Here is a 14148-nt window from a genome sequence, read left to right as displayed (position 1 = left end):
ACTCTACTCTAGCTTCAGCTAACGAGTCCAAACTTATTAAGATAACATAGTTATATCGACATTTCTTTCCATATTTAAAGCCAATCCTTCTAATTCCAACATTGGGCCACAATTCTGCAGTGGAGATACTCTACATGTGTTTTTTAGGCACAAACTTAATATATCGCTTTTTCAAAATTAAAGTTGGCCCTCTTTGCTTTCAAACGACAACGCTTCATCTCTTTTATTAACCATAGTTCCAACATGTAAAACCTAATCAAGACATTTGTCCCACCTTTCATCAGGCATGTCTTATTGCTGCAGGTTTGGATACTTCATCATCTCCTCTGCGTTTTCCCAGGTGGCATCTTCGACTTACAAAGGAGTCCACAATATACAATAAAGTCAAGATAATAAAGTGAGACAGTTTTATCATAACTCTGTCATCTGAAGCACAAACGCATCAATTTAAATTGTACTAATCAAGCCAAACAATGGAGTTACAAATTAAATATTTTGCAGTTCACGAAATTGGTATTTTAAAGATAGCAGAACAGCTAAAATGATACAAAACTAAGATGAAAAAAAAAATGCTAAAATAAATTGGAAAAAAATATAAAAACATGAAATGACTGTGAAATGCATTGAAATGTTGTAGAATTAGTTATCCTGACAGTAAAATAACATATAATGCAAGTATAGTACGTGGTAATGGTTATAAACATACAATATTTGAACTTCAATTTCACTAATTTAAGTTTTGTTTAATGCGGAAAACATACACCAACAGTTTATGTGTTTGATAATGCTCAAGTGTCAATTGGCAACCGAAGAGTTGTTTTAGCCCAGGAGAGTAGATAATGTTGACAATAATTACCACGTGTGCGAGCTAGTCGAAGAGGAGAACACCGCTCGTTAACCTCCATAATAAATCATGAAACGTCCTAGGTGCACGCAAGGGGTGGCTTGAACATGTGGCATTCACGTTATTAGCACGACGCTCTAACCAAATGAAAAGTAATTTCGAGACATTATGGATAAAGTACTAGTAACTAAAAAAAATCAGAGCCGCTGGAGACCGCTGGTCAGCGGAGGCGGTAAAAAAAAATAAGCAAACTGAAGAAATATAATTATATAAAAAAAAAATCTACGTTGGAAACCAGCGGTAGGAAGAAAAAATCAGAAAAAAAATAAAAATTCAAATTTGATTTTTTGTGCTCAAAATAGGTGAAATTGGAGTTAAATTAGGGTTACATTTTGGAAATAGGTTTAAAGGGTTGGGGGTAATTTTGTCATAAACATTAAGTTTGCCTTTACTTATAATATATGTTAGGGAAAATTAGAGAAAACCCCCCATCTAGGAAATATAGTTAAGGAAACACCCCCTCCAAAAAATAATTAAAGAAAACCCGCTTAGCTACTATTCCACCCATGTGATATTTTTATAATTCCAAAACTACCCTTAATTGTCTATTACACTCTTTCAAACCCCTAATCTTATTTTTAATTTTATTCCTCCGTTTTTCTTTTTCTCTGCGTTTCTCTCTTCTTTTCTTCTCTGTTTTCTCTCTTCTTTTTTTTCCTTTGTTTTCTCCGGCAATCTTCTCCCCATCACTGCGGTCGCTGCCACCGGAATATGGAAAAAGCAATAAGAGGAATCACTCGTCGTGTGGAGGAGAAACACACTTCTTTCTCAATAGCATGTTCCACCCCGTCGACGTGTGGAGGAAGAAGAAGAGGAACAAGCTGTTGAGAAAGAAGAACAAGCACTCGTCGTCAGAGGAGAATCAACGAAAATTGTTGATGAAGGTATATTTTTTTTTTACTTTTATTATTTTTATAGTGTTGGTTTTGTCATGTGCTCAAAAATTGTTTATGGAGTGACCAACAATGGTTGATAAATACCTTAGAATCGTTTCTGGCTTTTTTTTTTTTTTTTTTTTTTGTGGACATTGAAATGCTAATTTGTGTTTTTTTTTTGTATGAATTATTTATTTTATTTATTTTATCCTTGTTAGGGATTGGTTGAATAGTGTGTTGTAGCGGTGGTGTGGTGACAATGGGGAAACAGATTTAGGGTTTTTTGGTGGATCGGGCGGAAGACGGTGCTTGTAGAGAATTTCGCACAGGTTGAAACCTTAATCGACTATGTACATGTTCATAGTCGATTAAGCTAATCGACTATGCTCTTGTAGTCGATTAAGGTCGATCGATTCAAATTTTTCTTTTTCTTTTTTTAATTTTTTTGTTTATTGATTCCAATTGTATAAATCATTTATAGTATTTGTATATTTTTTGTTTTTATAATATATAGTTGATTTTGCATTTTTTCGCAGCTGTGATTTGTTATTTTTAGCAACAGATTCTTAATCGACTATGCTTCTGATCATAGTCGATTAATATGCTTCATTGACTCAATTTTTTATTTTTTTTTGGAATTTTGGTTTATTGATTCAAATTGTATAAATCAGTTATAATGTTTGTATATTGTTTGTTTTTGTAAAATATAGTTGAGTTTGCATTTTTGTAGTTGTGATTTGTTATATTTAGTAGTCGGTTCCGTAATCGACAATAGTTCATCATAGTCGATTTAGGGTGTGTTTGATTGTGCTTTATGGACCTCTTAATGATCCAATTGCTGGTTCGGTCAGCAATGTAGTCATTAAGGGTGTTTGTTTGCAACTTCTGAATGGGTCCACAAACCTCTTAATGATTCCGCGAAAAATTAGACGCTTATTCGGTCAGAGCCATATCTGAATTAATTTTGGACTACTTTATCCTTCTTTTATCTTTAAATAAAATTTTGATTTTTTACCCTACTTCATAAAACGATAGTTGTCCATCTCCGTTAACAATTTGCTCTTGGCAGCTTCGAAGCTCCTACCAAAAATCATAAACGGAAATTATTCGATAAGTTTCATCTTTCTTCTTTCATCAATCTCCCTCTCAGCCTTTATACTCTTGTTGTTTAGTATGATAACGATTATTATTGGAATTAAGAATATATATATATATATATATATATATATATATATATATATATATATATATATATATATATAACCATGACAAATTTTTATTTACTGTACTATAAAGATTGGGATAAATTTAAGCAAAAGAATTGGTAAAAATTGCTAGATTAAACAAAAAACTTAATACAACCTTGAAGGATGTCTCAATTAAAAGAGTGGAACCTTCTACTACTTTTGCAAGGTCTGCGTTAAAATTGCTTTTTTTTTTTTTATTCCTTCTGTGTTTTTTTTATTCCTTCTCTGTTTTTTTTTTTTTTTTTTTTTCCTTTTTTCTAGTTTCTCCTATCAACAATATATTTATTTTCTGCATTATTTTTCAATAATCATGACCAAGAAGAAAGATTAGTTGAGTCGTCATGACTACACAATTCAATTGTTGATTACCCATGTGCGTTTATAATTTTTTTTCTCAAATTAAGCTTTGATTGTTTATATGGAATCCATGCGTAGAGGCTCGAGCTCAGTAAAAATAATGGTATTAGACTATTAGTAGTTGAATAATAAATCTACTAGGATATATTATTAGCAAAGTGAAAAACCTGCACACTTGAAAGCAATGTTCTAAAAATCGGCCGAGGCGGCCGATTAATCGGTCTCCGAGGCGGAGGCGGTAAAAAAACCTTTACGATTTTAGTGTAAAGGTTTGAAAAATCGGTTTTTTGCCTGTGAGGCAGTTTTAGGCGGTTCGGGGCGGTCCGAGGTGGTTTGAGGCGGTCCGAGGCGGTCTGAGGCGGTCAAACCTTTATGGCGGGTCAAACTTCGGTGGCAAAAATCGGCCAAAATCGGTCAAAAATCGCTTTTTTTTTTTGTTTAATAATTCAAAATAAAAGTTGGGATTTTAATAAAGAAAATATGAGCTTATGTTTTATTTTGTTTATGTTAACTGTTATTGCTAAAGAACTAATGATGTATGTTAGAAATGTTCAAGAATAAATGTAAATTCAAAAAAAAAAAAATTTAATTATATTTAATAAGGATATTTATGTATTATGATCTTATTATTATTAAACTTTTATTATTTTATTAAGATATATACATGATGGAGATATACCTGTGTTTAAATATCTATTTATATATGTTTTGAGTATTTATAAATAATATTTAGAAATATATTATATTAAATTTTAAAAACCGATTTATTTCCGATTTTTCACCGATTAATCACCGCCGCACCGATTAATCGTGAGTCGGTCCCTGACCGCCTCCGACCCGATTACCGCTTTTTACAACCTTGCTTGAAAGTCACATAAGTATCAATTTTGGTCAACCTACTGTAAATGCATTAGCTAAATTTATGGATTTTTCCACACCTCTCAATGATGCATTTAAATATTATATATATGAGTTTTTATGGGTATACAAGTTGACTATGGTATGCATATTGACTTCTGAGAAGTAAATTTCTCAAATATTTTCTGCAGGACATGTGCTATCATATGTTAGTTTAATTTTTTCACTGAGCTTCTTAAGTTTACTTTTTTTATTATGTTTTTTGTTTGTCGGTAGTTTGTAGTAATTATATCTGATATTGTATGTTGGTTTAAATTTTTCTTTTGCGCATAAATATCCATGAGTATAGGGATGGAAGAATCAGAGGAAAATAATAGAGCCAGATAGAACAATACTGAAGTAGATAAATGTTTTCTCGAAGCGTGTATCCAAGAAGTTTCTCTAAATGGCAGGGAAGAAGCAAGCCTTAAGGCTGAATCTTGGGCCAAGATTATGGATACTCTCAAGAATAATTATAATTTTGTGGTTTCTCAAAGACAAATAAAGAATAGATACGACTACTTAAAACAAAAGTATCAAGCTTGGTTGCCGTTAACTATGAAAACATGCAATATTTACAATCATGCGACCAACACCATCAACATGACAAAGAATGAGTGGACAGAGTATATAAAGGTCTAGTGTTTAAGTTCTTCACTGCGTTGTCTCAGTAATTTTCATTAACTATTCCACTATATTAAGAATTATTATTTCATACCTAAATACAGGCTCATTTAGCCTAAGGTAAGGAATTTAAGACTTGCCCCCTTACCGTATCCTGACCTTTGTACTATTTGATGGAGCCACTGCTACAGGGGTTCATTCTTGGGGACCTAATTCCCCAATACCCAAATCCTGGTACTAGCTTATTTTCTTCAACTGTTCAAAATGCGGAACAATATGATATAGAAGATATTTTGTTTGGTGATGAAGATGAAAATTTTGTCCCTACCACAGACACTCAGAGTAATGATTCCAACCATCACTCACGAGGAGAAAAGCCTAAAAAGAAAAAGAAAAAGATCTGACCTTCATCTAGTGATAATAACTTAGTAGAAGTGATGTCAGCTGCTTTGAAGTTAATGATAAAAAATAACAGTGGACCGTCAGTTATAGATTGCATTGCTAAATTGGATGAACTTGGATGGGATAAAGAAGACATCTTTTATGCATCTGCTGTTGTGATATTTGGTAGTTGTACAGGACATAGAGAAGCTTGGATGGCCTTTCCTAAGGATAATGTGGGAGTTCTGAAAGCATGGATTAAAAGAATAGGACAAAACATGGGATTTGAATTTTAACTTGCAAGGACTTATGTAGATTTATTTTAAGACTCCAATAGTATTTACTTTTATTGATTTTGTTTTTTAAATTTTCGTACAATAGTTATGAACTCTGCGTGTTTTTTATTTTTAATAATGATAGACTTTGTTTTATATTTTCCTTGTGAGTTGGATTCTCTTTATGATTTAATTATTTGCTTAAGAAATGTTGATTCTCAACTATTTAATTGCATTATTCATTTATGTTAACAGGTTAAATATGGAAATTTATGAGATTATGATGTTAATGATGATCTATTGGTACATACAAATTCGACCGCGATATTAAATGCGTGTAACAAGAAATATAGATAACAACTCAGCATTGTCGGGTCATGCTTACACGTTAGAGCTATTGTTTGAGTCAGACACACAGTGTATGGATTTAATGCGCATGTCTCGTATTGCGTATATTCGTTTGAGCATGCATTTTAGAAAGAGAGGGTGGCTACATGATAGTAAACACGTATCTGTAGAAGAAAAATGGCAATGTTCTTGCAGATTATTGGGCATAGTAAGCGTCTTTGTGTGGTGAAGCGTAGAGTTCAACACTCTTCACAAACAGTTCCTGCGTGTTTTCACGAAGTGTTGAGTGCAATGATGAATATGGCAAGGGAGGTAATAGTACCCACAACATTTGACCAAAATCCAAACATTTCAGCAAGTTTTAGGAGGTTAAACCGCATTTTTGGGGTATATATTTTTGTGCATTGTATATTTCTTTTGTCATTATTTTATTGCTTTAGATTTATAAATTCTCTAATGTTTGCATAATTTTTTTTTTTATTTAAATGTAGGGAGCAGTTGGTGCACTTGATGGAACATTAATACCTGCCATTGTTCCAATTTCACAACAAACTATGTATAGTGGTAGAGGAAAGGGAGAATGTTATCAAAATATTTTAGGAATATGCGACTTTAATATGATTTTTACGTTCATTTGGGCAGACTGGGAAGGGGTAACACATGATTCAAGAGTCTTAACGGATACATTTGCTGATCCAAGAAACGGGTTTCCATGGCCTCCACCCGGTATTATTTTAAATTCAAACTAAATTCTTAATATTTCTACGTTAAATTTGATATTACTTTATATTTATAATGGTTACTGGTAAATACTATCTTTGTGATGCTACATATACACATACTAGAGGATTTATGGTTCCATATCATAATGAACGATATAGGTTAGGAGATTATCGTCGTAGGCGTCCTTTAACTAAAGAAGAAAGATTTAACCATGCTCATGCTCAACTAAGGAATGTTATCGAACGAGCTTATGGAGTTCTGAAGAAAAGATTTTCGATTTTACAAAAAATGGCCCCTTTTTCGTTTAATGTGGAGAGTAATATAGTGATTGCTTGTTTTGCGGTGTATAATTTTATAAGGAAAGAGCGTATAAGTGATACACTTTTTGAGGTGTTTGATCAACCTAATATGCCATTTGATGGTACGAATGAGGATGAACAAAACCTTGTGAATGATGGTACAACTACTGGGCCATGGTGGGTGTTACCCCCTTAGACGGTGATATCGACTATAACTCGAGTGTGGCCGAGTTATAGTTGAAATGGTGCCAAGAAGTGTTGGCACAAGGCAAGCTACACATGGGCCAAACGGTGGCCGGGAGTTGGGCAAGTATTGAGGTGCTTGGCCGAGAATTACAAGGCAAGGGTTTCGAGTGATTGGCAAGCATTGAGGTGCTTGGCCGAGAAATGCATGGCAAGTGTGGGCAAGGCAAGCGGGTTGAATGGCACACGTGCGGGCGGATTCGATCCTTGGGCGCGCGCGCGCGCCGATTGGGCAAGTCGGGCAGCTAATTGACTCGGGAAGTTAAGGAAGGCAGTTGCGGAGCGGTTGGCATCAGCAATGGCTTAGAAAACCGTCCATTTATGTTGCATTAGTGATCCAAGTGGCTGGCCTGCGTGCCGCCATGTGTCCCTTGGCAATTTAGTGTGTAAACTGCATTGTAACTTGTATTTATAGGCCCTAGAGTGCACAAATCCGACCCATTCAAATAGAGGGACTCAAATTGCAATTGTTAGCATCTGTTGTGAGGATTCTTTGTGTGCACCAAGGGCTTTCCTTGAATTGTTCGTGAGTGAATCAATAAAGGTTGAGCGTTGCTCCTAAATTGCTTGTGCTGTTCGATTTCCGCTGCATACTTGTGATTGTTGCTGTTCATTTTATACAACAATGGTGCCTTACGTTTGTGGGAAGAATTGTTGAGTGGGCTGACTGATTTAGTGCGTAAATCAGGCCGTACGGTGGGAAAATTTCGATTATAAATTAACCCCTGTAACAGTGGGGGACGAAGACATGCAATACATGGTAAATGTGCGCGATGAGATAGCAACCTGGTTGATGCCTGGAGGGACGAGGACCAATTAGAATTTGTTAATTTTTTTTACGTTAATTTTAGTGATTAATATTTTCAGCCAATTTTAATGACGCTAATGTATTTTTATATTTTCTCTGCTTTTATTTATGAATTTTATTTTTTATGAGTTGTTTGAATTTGAAATTTGAAATTTATATTTTTTCTATGTTAAATATTATAAGTTTATATCAAGATATGTAATGTTCGCCAAATTTCTATAATTTACTGATTAAGTAAATCATGCTAAAAAATTATATTCTAATCAAATTTAAATAAATGTTTCAGAATTATACAAGGGCATATCAGGAAAATTACAGTATTCAGACGTTACTGATATTCAGTTATCAAATGAACTTAATTATTCAGCATCCAGCAATCAGACACAGCTCTTACCCATTCCGATATTTATTCAGCATTCAACATTAAGCACTTAATCCTATCATACGGAGCCTTAATATGCTTCGTAGTCGATTAATATACCTGATGGAGAAAAAAAGTTAAAAAACGAAAAAAAAAAGAAAAATTAAAAAAAAAATTAAAAATTCAGAAATTTTTTTAAAATAAATTTAAAAAAAAATTAAAAAAAATTAAATTATTTTTAGTAAATAATAATAAATTATAATAATAATAAATAAATAGGTAAATAAATAAATAAATAAAGACACGGCTGATGAGTCATGGGGATAGTGTGTAAGGTGGAGGGACATAAATGAAAAAATGGATGGCTGAAATTTGAAGTGGGTTTTTCTCAAATTGAGCAAAAAAGTTTGGGTCATTCCTGATTAAAATAAGTATTGATGGGGTTATATCAAAGAGCCCCTATATGTTAAAGAGATGAACTTAATGGGTAGATGAATTATAAAGGTGGTTGGTCAGGGACTTATGCATAAAAACCCCTTAAATTATTAGTTCGATAATTTAATATGTTACTAAATTTAAGTGAATTTTGTTATTCCCAACTATATTAATTTATAGAAGTTTAATTGTAGAGGCATTAAGATATGTGTCACTGGTGACAAAACTTATTAAAATTAAATGATAAGCACATCTAAACTTTTGCTTCATCTCCTTTACAAAATTAATTATTCCACACAAAAATATAAAATTTGCACCAAGTAATATTTAAATAGCATTTATAATTTTTATTATGCTTTTAACATTTTTATTTTTGCATCTAACATTTTGTTATTATTATTTGTTACGTAGAACACGTTTTTTTTTCTCACTATTATAAAAATCTTTTTTTTCTCCGTTTTTTCAATATAATATTGATTATTTTTTTAAAAATTCTTTTTTCCACCATAGTCATTTATAGACACTTGTAGGAAGTTGTAGTCACTCACAGTCATCTGTAGTCACATCTTAAATATAAAAGAAAGAAACGCTGGGCAACCCTAAAAACCCTAATGATATTTTTTGTAATTATTTATTTTTAATATTTTTTCTCTACTAATTTCTAACTATAATTTTCAACAATTATCAAAATTAAAACTAAACTGTGAAGAATCCTACCTTCATGGTACATCTGTAATTATTTATTCTTAATATTTTGTCTCTACTAATTTTCTAACTATAATTTTCAACGACTATTTATCTCCTAGTTTTCCTCAATATATCTCAAATCTTAAGAGATAAAGATAGAAATTCGATTTGTTAAATCTTAATATGTAACATTTATAATACTACATTATTATTTTTTTCTATGTTAGTGTACTATATTTTCTCATTATATATGAAATTTATTATTCTTTTTCACTTTTGAAATAATATCCCGGCCATCGCAGGGGAAAAAATACTAGTATTTTGAACACCTACCTCCACTTCTGAACCCTAGCCACTAGTCACCCTTAGTTACTCACGGACATCTGTAGACAATCAAACGAATTTTTTTTATCAGCCCCACCACCACCACTACTCTATCTCTACGAGAACCACAACGCGCTAAGGATGTCAACCACCCCACCAATACCAAGCATCCCCACCCGCGATGCCGAGGCCACCTACTCCACCCATGCTGCTAAGGAAGCCACAATCCCAGCCACGCCGTCGTCGCCATTCGCCACCCCCGCATCGTTGCGCCTTCAGTTGTATACTCCACCTCGAGGGCCGCTCCCCGGCCAGCGCCATCCTCCATGCCTGACGTTGCGCCACCACCAGTGCCTCTTGCCCACCTCAGCGTCGCGCCATCGCCATAGAGTGGAGTGGTGGGGGAGAGAGACATATATCAAGATCGAGTAAGATAGAGAGATCGAGACGGAGAAAGAGAGCGAGAGAGAAAACTAAAAAGCACAAAGAAGTGAAATAGATATGAGAAAAAACGTGAATATAAAGGATATTAATTTAGGAAAAAAATTCTCGATGTTAAATTAGAGTATAAGGGTAAATTAAGGATAAAAATGATTAGGAATGTGGATCATATTTTGTTTTGAAATATGAGTGTATCTTAAAAAAATATTGAGATTGTCATTTAGTTCTAGTTATGTTTGATATAAAGGATCCTTATTAACCCCTTAAGAGTATGTAGTTTTGCGTGAAACCGTCACTTGATAATTTCAAATTGGCCAAGCTAGTTTTTTTTTTTTTTTTTTTTTTTTTTTTTGTCTTTTTTTTCTTGACGTTCAATAATGTTTCATGTTAAAAGTTAAAAGTCCAAAACACAAAAGCCTAATACATTTGAACTTGGTACTTAGTAACGGCCCAAGTTAATATTTGTTAACCCGTATTTGGCATCAATTGTCCATGTGGGGGAAGCCCGGGTATGGACGGTCCACAATCGAATGACGTGGGCGCTTGTGTGTGTTGAATGCACTTAAAGCTAGAGTTTGCGCCTTTCCTGACACCAATTGGTTTTATGACAACTGGTAGCGCCTCAAGTCCTACAAGTGGTATCAGAGCCAAGGTCACGGATTCAATTTCCTGCTGGAGTAATTGCAGGTTGGGAGATTGGTAGCTTGAATTTGACATCAATTGTCCATATGGGGAGACCCGGGTCTAGGCGGCCCACAATCGAATATTATAAGTACTTGTGTGTATAGAATGCACTATAAAATTATAATTTGCGTTTTTTCTTACACCAGAAAAATAAAAAGTCTTGGTGGACAATCAGTCCCCGTTGCCACACTTGCACTCCGCCTTTTGTTCAATTACAATCCCTAAAAAGCATAAATGTTACGCATCACTAGTCTTGGGGAATGTGTAGTACTTTGTTGCAAATATTGCTTTTGTTATGACAATCAATACCTTTGTTTTACTTGTAAAGACGCAAATTAGAATAAAGCAAAGGATAAAGTCTTCTAAGTAGTTGGGAACTAATGCTTTTTTCCGTTTTCGATCTTATAAATAAGCTCGACCATCATATTCATATTAAACACAACACTATTTATTTTTCACAAACGTCTACAATCTTTAATCTCTTTGACGTATTATTAATTCCTTCATCAATGGCAGCAGACCTTTCATTCCCTGAACAAGATGGTTTGTCTTGTCCTTTCCTAAGGCTTTTCATAAGTAGTTATCAATAAGATGGTTTATTGCAATTAGTACTCTAAAATAACACGGGTTAGCGTTTTAGCAATTCAATACAACAAAAGGGTATTATTTTCAATAAACTCGAATAAGAATCTATATTTTCGACGTCTCTTAAAATTATAATTTACATGTACTTCTTCTCTGTTCACATTAATAGGTGTGTCAAGATCAGTTTCAGATACAGCACCGGCACATTGTATAGTCAAAATTCAGTTATTTTCACAACTCGCAAAGAACAACATAGAGAGCTATACTTCTAGTGATTTTGAAGCTGGAGGATACAAATGGTAATGATTTCGATCTCTACAATGAACAAATAAAACAATGGCATTAGATCCTCATTTTGTATATTTCTTTTTATGTCCCTAAATTATGTTTTGTCGTCAATATATTTAATATGGAGTTTACTGCAATTAGTAATTTGTGTTATGTCGAATTGCTAAAAAACTATTCTATGATATTTTATTGATGCAACTGGATCTACAACACAGCGACAAGATTTTCGGCCTAAATACGGTGTCGGCTCTAGTCCCTGTATCAAAACTCTGGCCAATTTTTTTTTATTTACCATATAAACCCAATAAACTTTGTGTGATGCCCAATTAAAAAGTGTCCATACCTTTTGAAGGATTATAAAATTGCCGATGCAATAGCCTATTTACTTAACAAATACAGTTATAGCCTATAGAATATTAACATATCTCTTTTCTTTTTTAAATACAATTAATTTTGCTTTAAATTCTGGTCTTCAAATTAAACTCATTAATATGTACGTTTTGTTTTATGAAAATAAAATTTTCAAATTCAAGTGAAATGTATAAATCTTTCAAATTTTGATTAGCAAATATTTGTAAATGATATACATCTAAAAATATTCGAGGGCGCTGCACCCGTGTTATTCATCGGCACAACTTAATTATAATATGTATAATGTGTTTATCCTGCCTACAGGAAATTGGTTGTTCACCCAAATGGATACAAAAACAAAGGCATTACCGATCATATCTCCCTATACTTGGTTCTCGCCGAATCAAATTCACTCAATCCCGGTTGGGAGATTCGAGCATCTTTCCGTCTTTTTCTACTTGATCAGAATAAAGACAATTTCATAACTCTCCAAGGTAAACTACTCATTCAGATCAAGAGTGTTTATTCACTACATTCTCTATCAAATATTCAATGTTATTATTTCTATTGTTATCTTAGACACAACAGAAAACGGGAGGCGGTTTCACGGAATGAAACTCGAATGGGGATTCAATAAGTTCATCCCTCTCGCAGCCTTCATGGATCCTTCCAATGGATATCTGGTCAACGACAATTGCGTATTTGGAGCGGAGGTTTACGTTTGTCGAGAAAAACTCTCAGGAAAAGGAGAATGTTTATCAATGATAAAGGATCCAATTACCTATAAAAGCACTTGGAGAATTGACAATTTCTCCGGTATAACCGATGAAAGTGCAGACTCCAAGCCATTCAGTTCTGCTGGTCAAAAATGGTAATTAAAACATTCTTAATTAATATTTTCTTGATCATTTGTTACACAAATTAACCTTCTAGAAAACAAAACAAAAAAAAAATACTGATTTAATAACTTTAAACCTACAGGAAGATACAAGTCTATCCTAATGGAAAAGGGAGCGGCCTTGATAGCCACGTATCTCTGTATCTGACTTTAGCTGAACCAGAAAAATTGCTACCGAAAACTAAAGTATATGCCGAATTTACGATACGCATACTAGACCAACTTAATCGAAACCACTATTTTGGAACTGGTAATTAAAATACCATCTCTTAGTTATAAGAGATATATCAATTCATAGTACTAAAACAATTATGATGAGTTTGTTACAACTTATAATTCCAATTTGCAATTTTCAACTGCAGCTAATTATTGGTTCAGTGCATCAAACCCAACATGCGGTTGGCCAAGATACGTTTCCCATGGTTATATTGTATCGTCTGCGGCAGGTTTGCTTGTGAAAAATATATGCCTCATTGAAGCAGAAGTCAAGGTTCATGGTGTGGCTAATGCTCTATTATAGTTTACAAACTTGTAAAGACAATAAATATATATACGTATCTTTATGTATACGTAAATGATGATTTCATACTATTATATCTGATGTATCTTATCCCTTAACTACAATAAAAGGAATTGATCCCATCCCACATCGATTTGATAGTAAAACTCTTGTGATCTTTTATTTATTTAATCTTAGCATAATTAACATTTGAAGGTACGTGATTTCTATTGGACTTAACCCCTCTTTAGTATTGAGTTAATTATCAACACGACAAGGAAAGACCAACAAGCATTGTATACTTTACTTAGCTCAACGCAAAACTCGTGGCTTTCGAACTCGTATTCCTACATCTCAAGGTGGCTTTCGAACTCGTATTCCTACATCTCAAGTGATCCCGCATCAATACCAATACCAAGAAATTCTTTCATTCTAAATTTATTTCAACAAATAGAAACTTTTGTTTATTTTTTCTGGGGATTATTTGAGAAAACCCCCCAAATGCCTTTTGCACCTGGGAGAGATCTAAAAACAATTCTCATTTTAGTGATAAATCCAAACGTATATTAAACAATATTTTTTATTATATTTTCTCTATAATACCCTTGTACATG

General features: G+C 33.5%; 2 protein-coding genes across 2 annotated transcripts; both read left to right on the top strand.

Annotated features, from left to right (window-relative positions):
* Positions 1-6085: 6085 nt before the first annotated feature.
* Positions 6086-7126, top strand: LOC148772804 (uncharacterized). The gene is made up of 4 exons (XM_088817779.1): positions 6086-6220; positions 6400-6490; positions 6551-6634; positions 6795-7126. The coding sequence occupies exons 1-4, from the start codon at positions 6086-6088 to the stop codon at positions 7124-7126; spliced, it is 642 nt and encodes a 213-aa protein (XP_088673905.1).
* A 4195-nt stretch (positions 7127-11321) lies between these two features.
* On the top strand, positions 11322-13701 carry LOC105978067 (MATH domain and coiled-coil domain-containing protein At2g42460). The gene is made up of 6 exons (XM_013003477.2): positions 11322-11456; positions 11668-11797; positions 12462-12631; positions 12717-13008; positions 13119-13285; positions 13398-13701. The coding sequence occupies exons 1-6, from the start codon at positions 11423-11425 to the stop codon at positions 13553-13555; spliced, it is 951 nt and encodes a 316-aa protein (XP_012858931.2). The 5' UTR covers positions 11322-11422; the 3' UTR covers positions 13556-13701.
* The last annotated feature ends 447 nt before the right edge of the window (positions 13702-14148 follow it).

Source organism: Erythranthe guttata, chromosome 1 (assembly GCF_056151865.1).
Source record: "Erythranthe guttata isolate IM_541 chromosome 1, IM_541, whole genome shotgun sequence".
NCBI classification, from domain to species: domain Eukaryota; kingdom Viridiplantae; phylum Streptophyta; class Magnoliopsida; order Lamiales; family Phrymaceae; genus Erythranthe; species Erythranthe guttata.
This window is presented reverse-complemented; position numbering and strand designations above follow the sequence as displayed.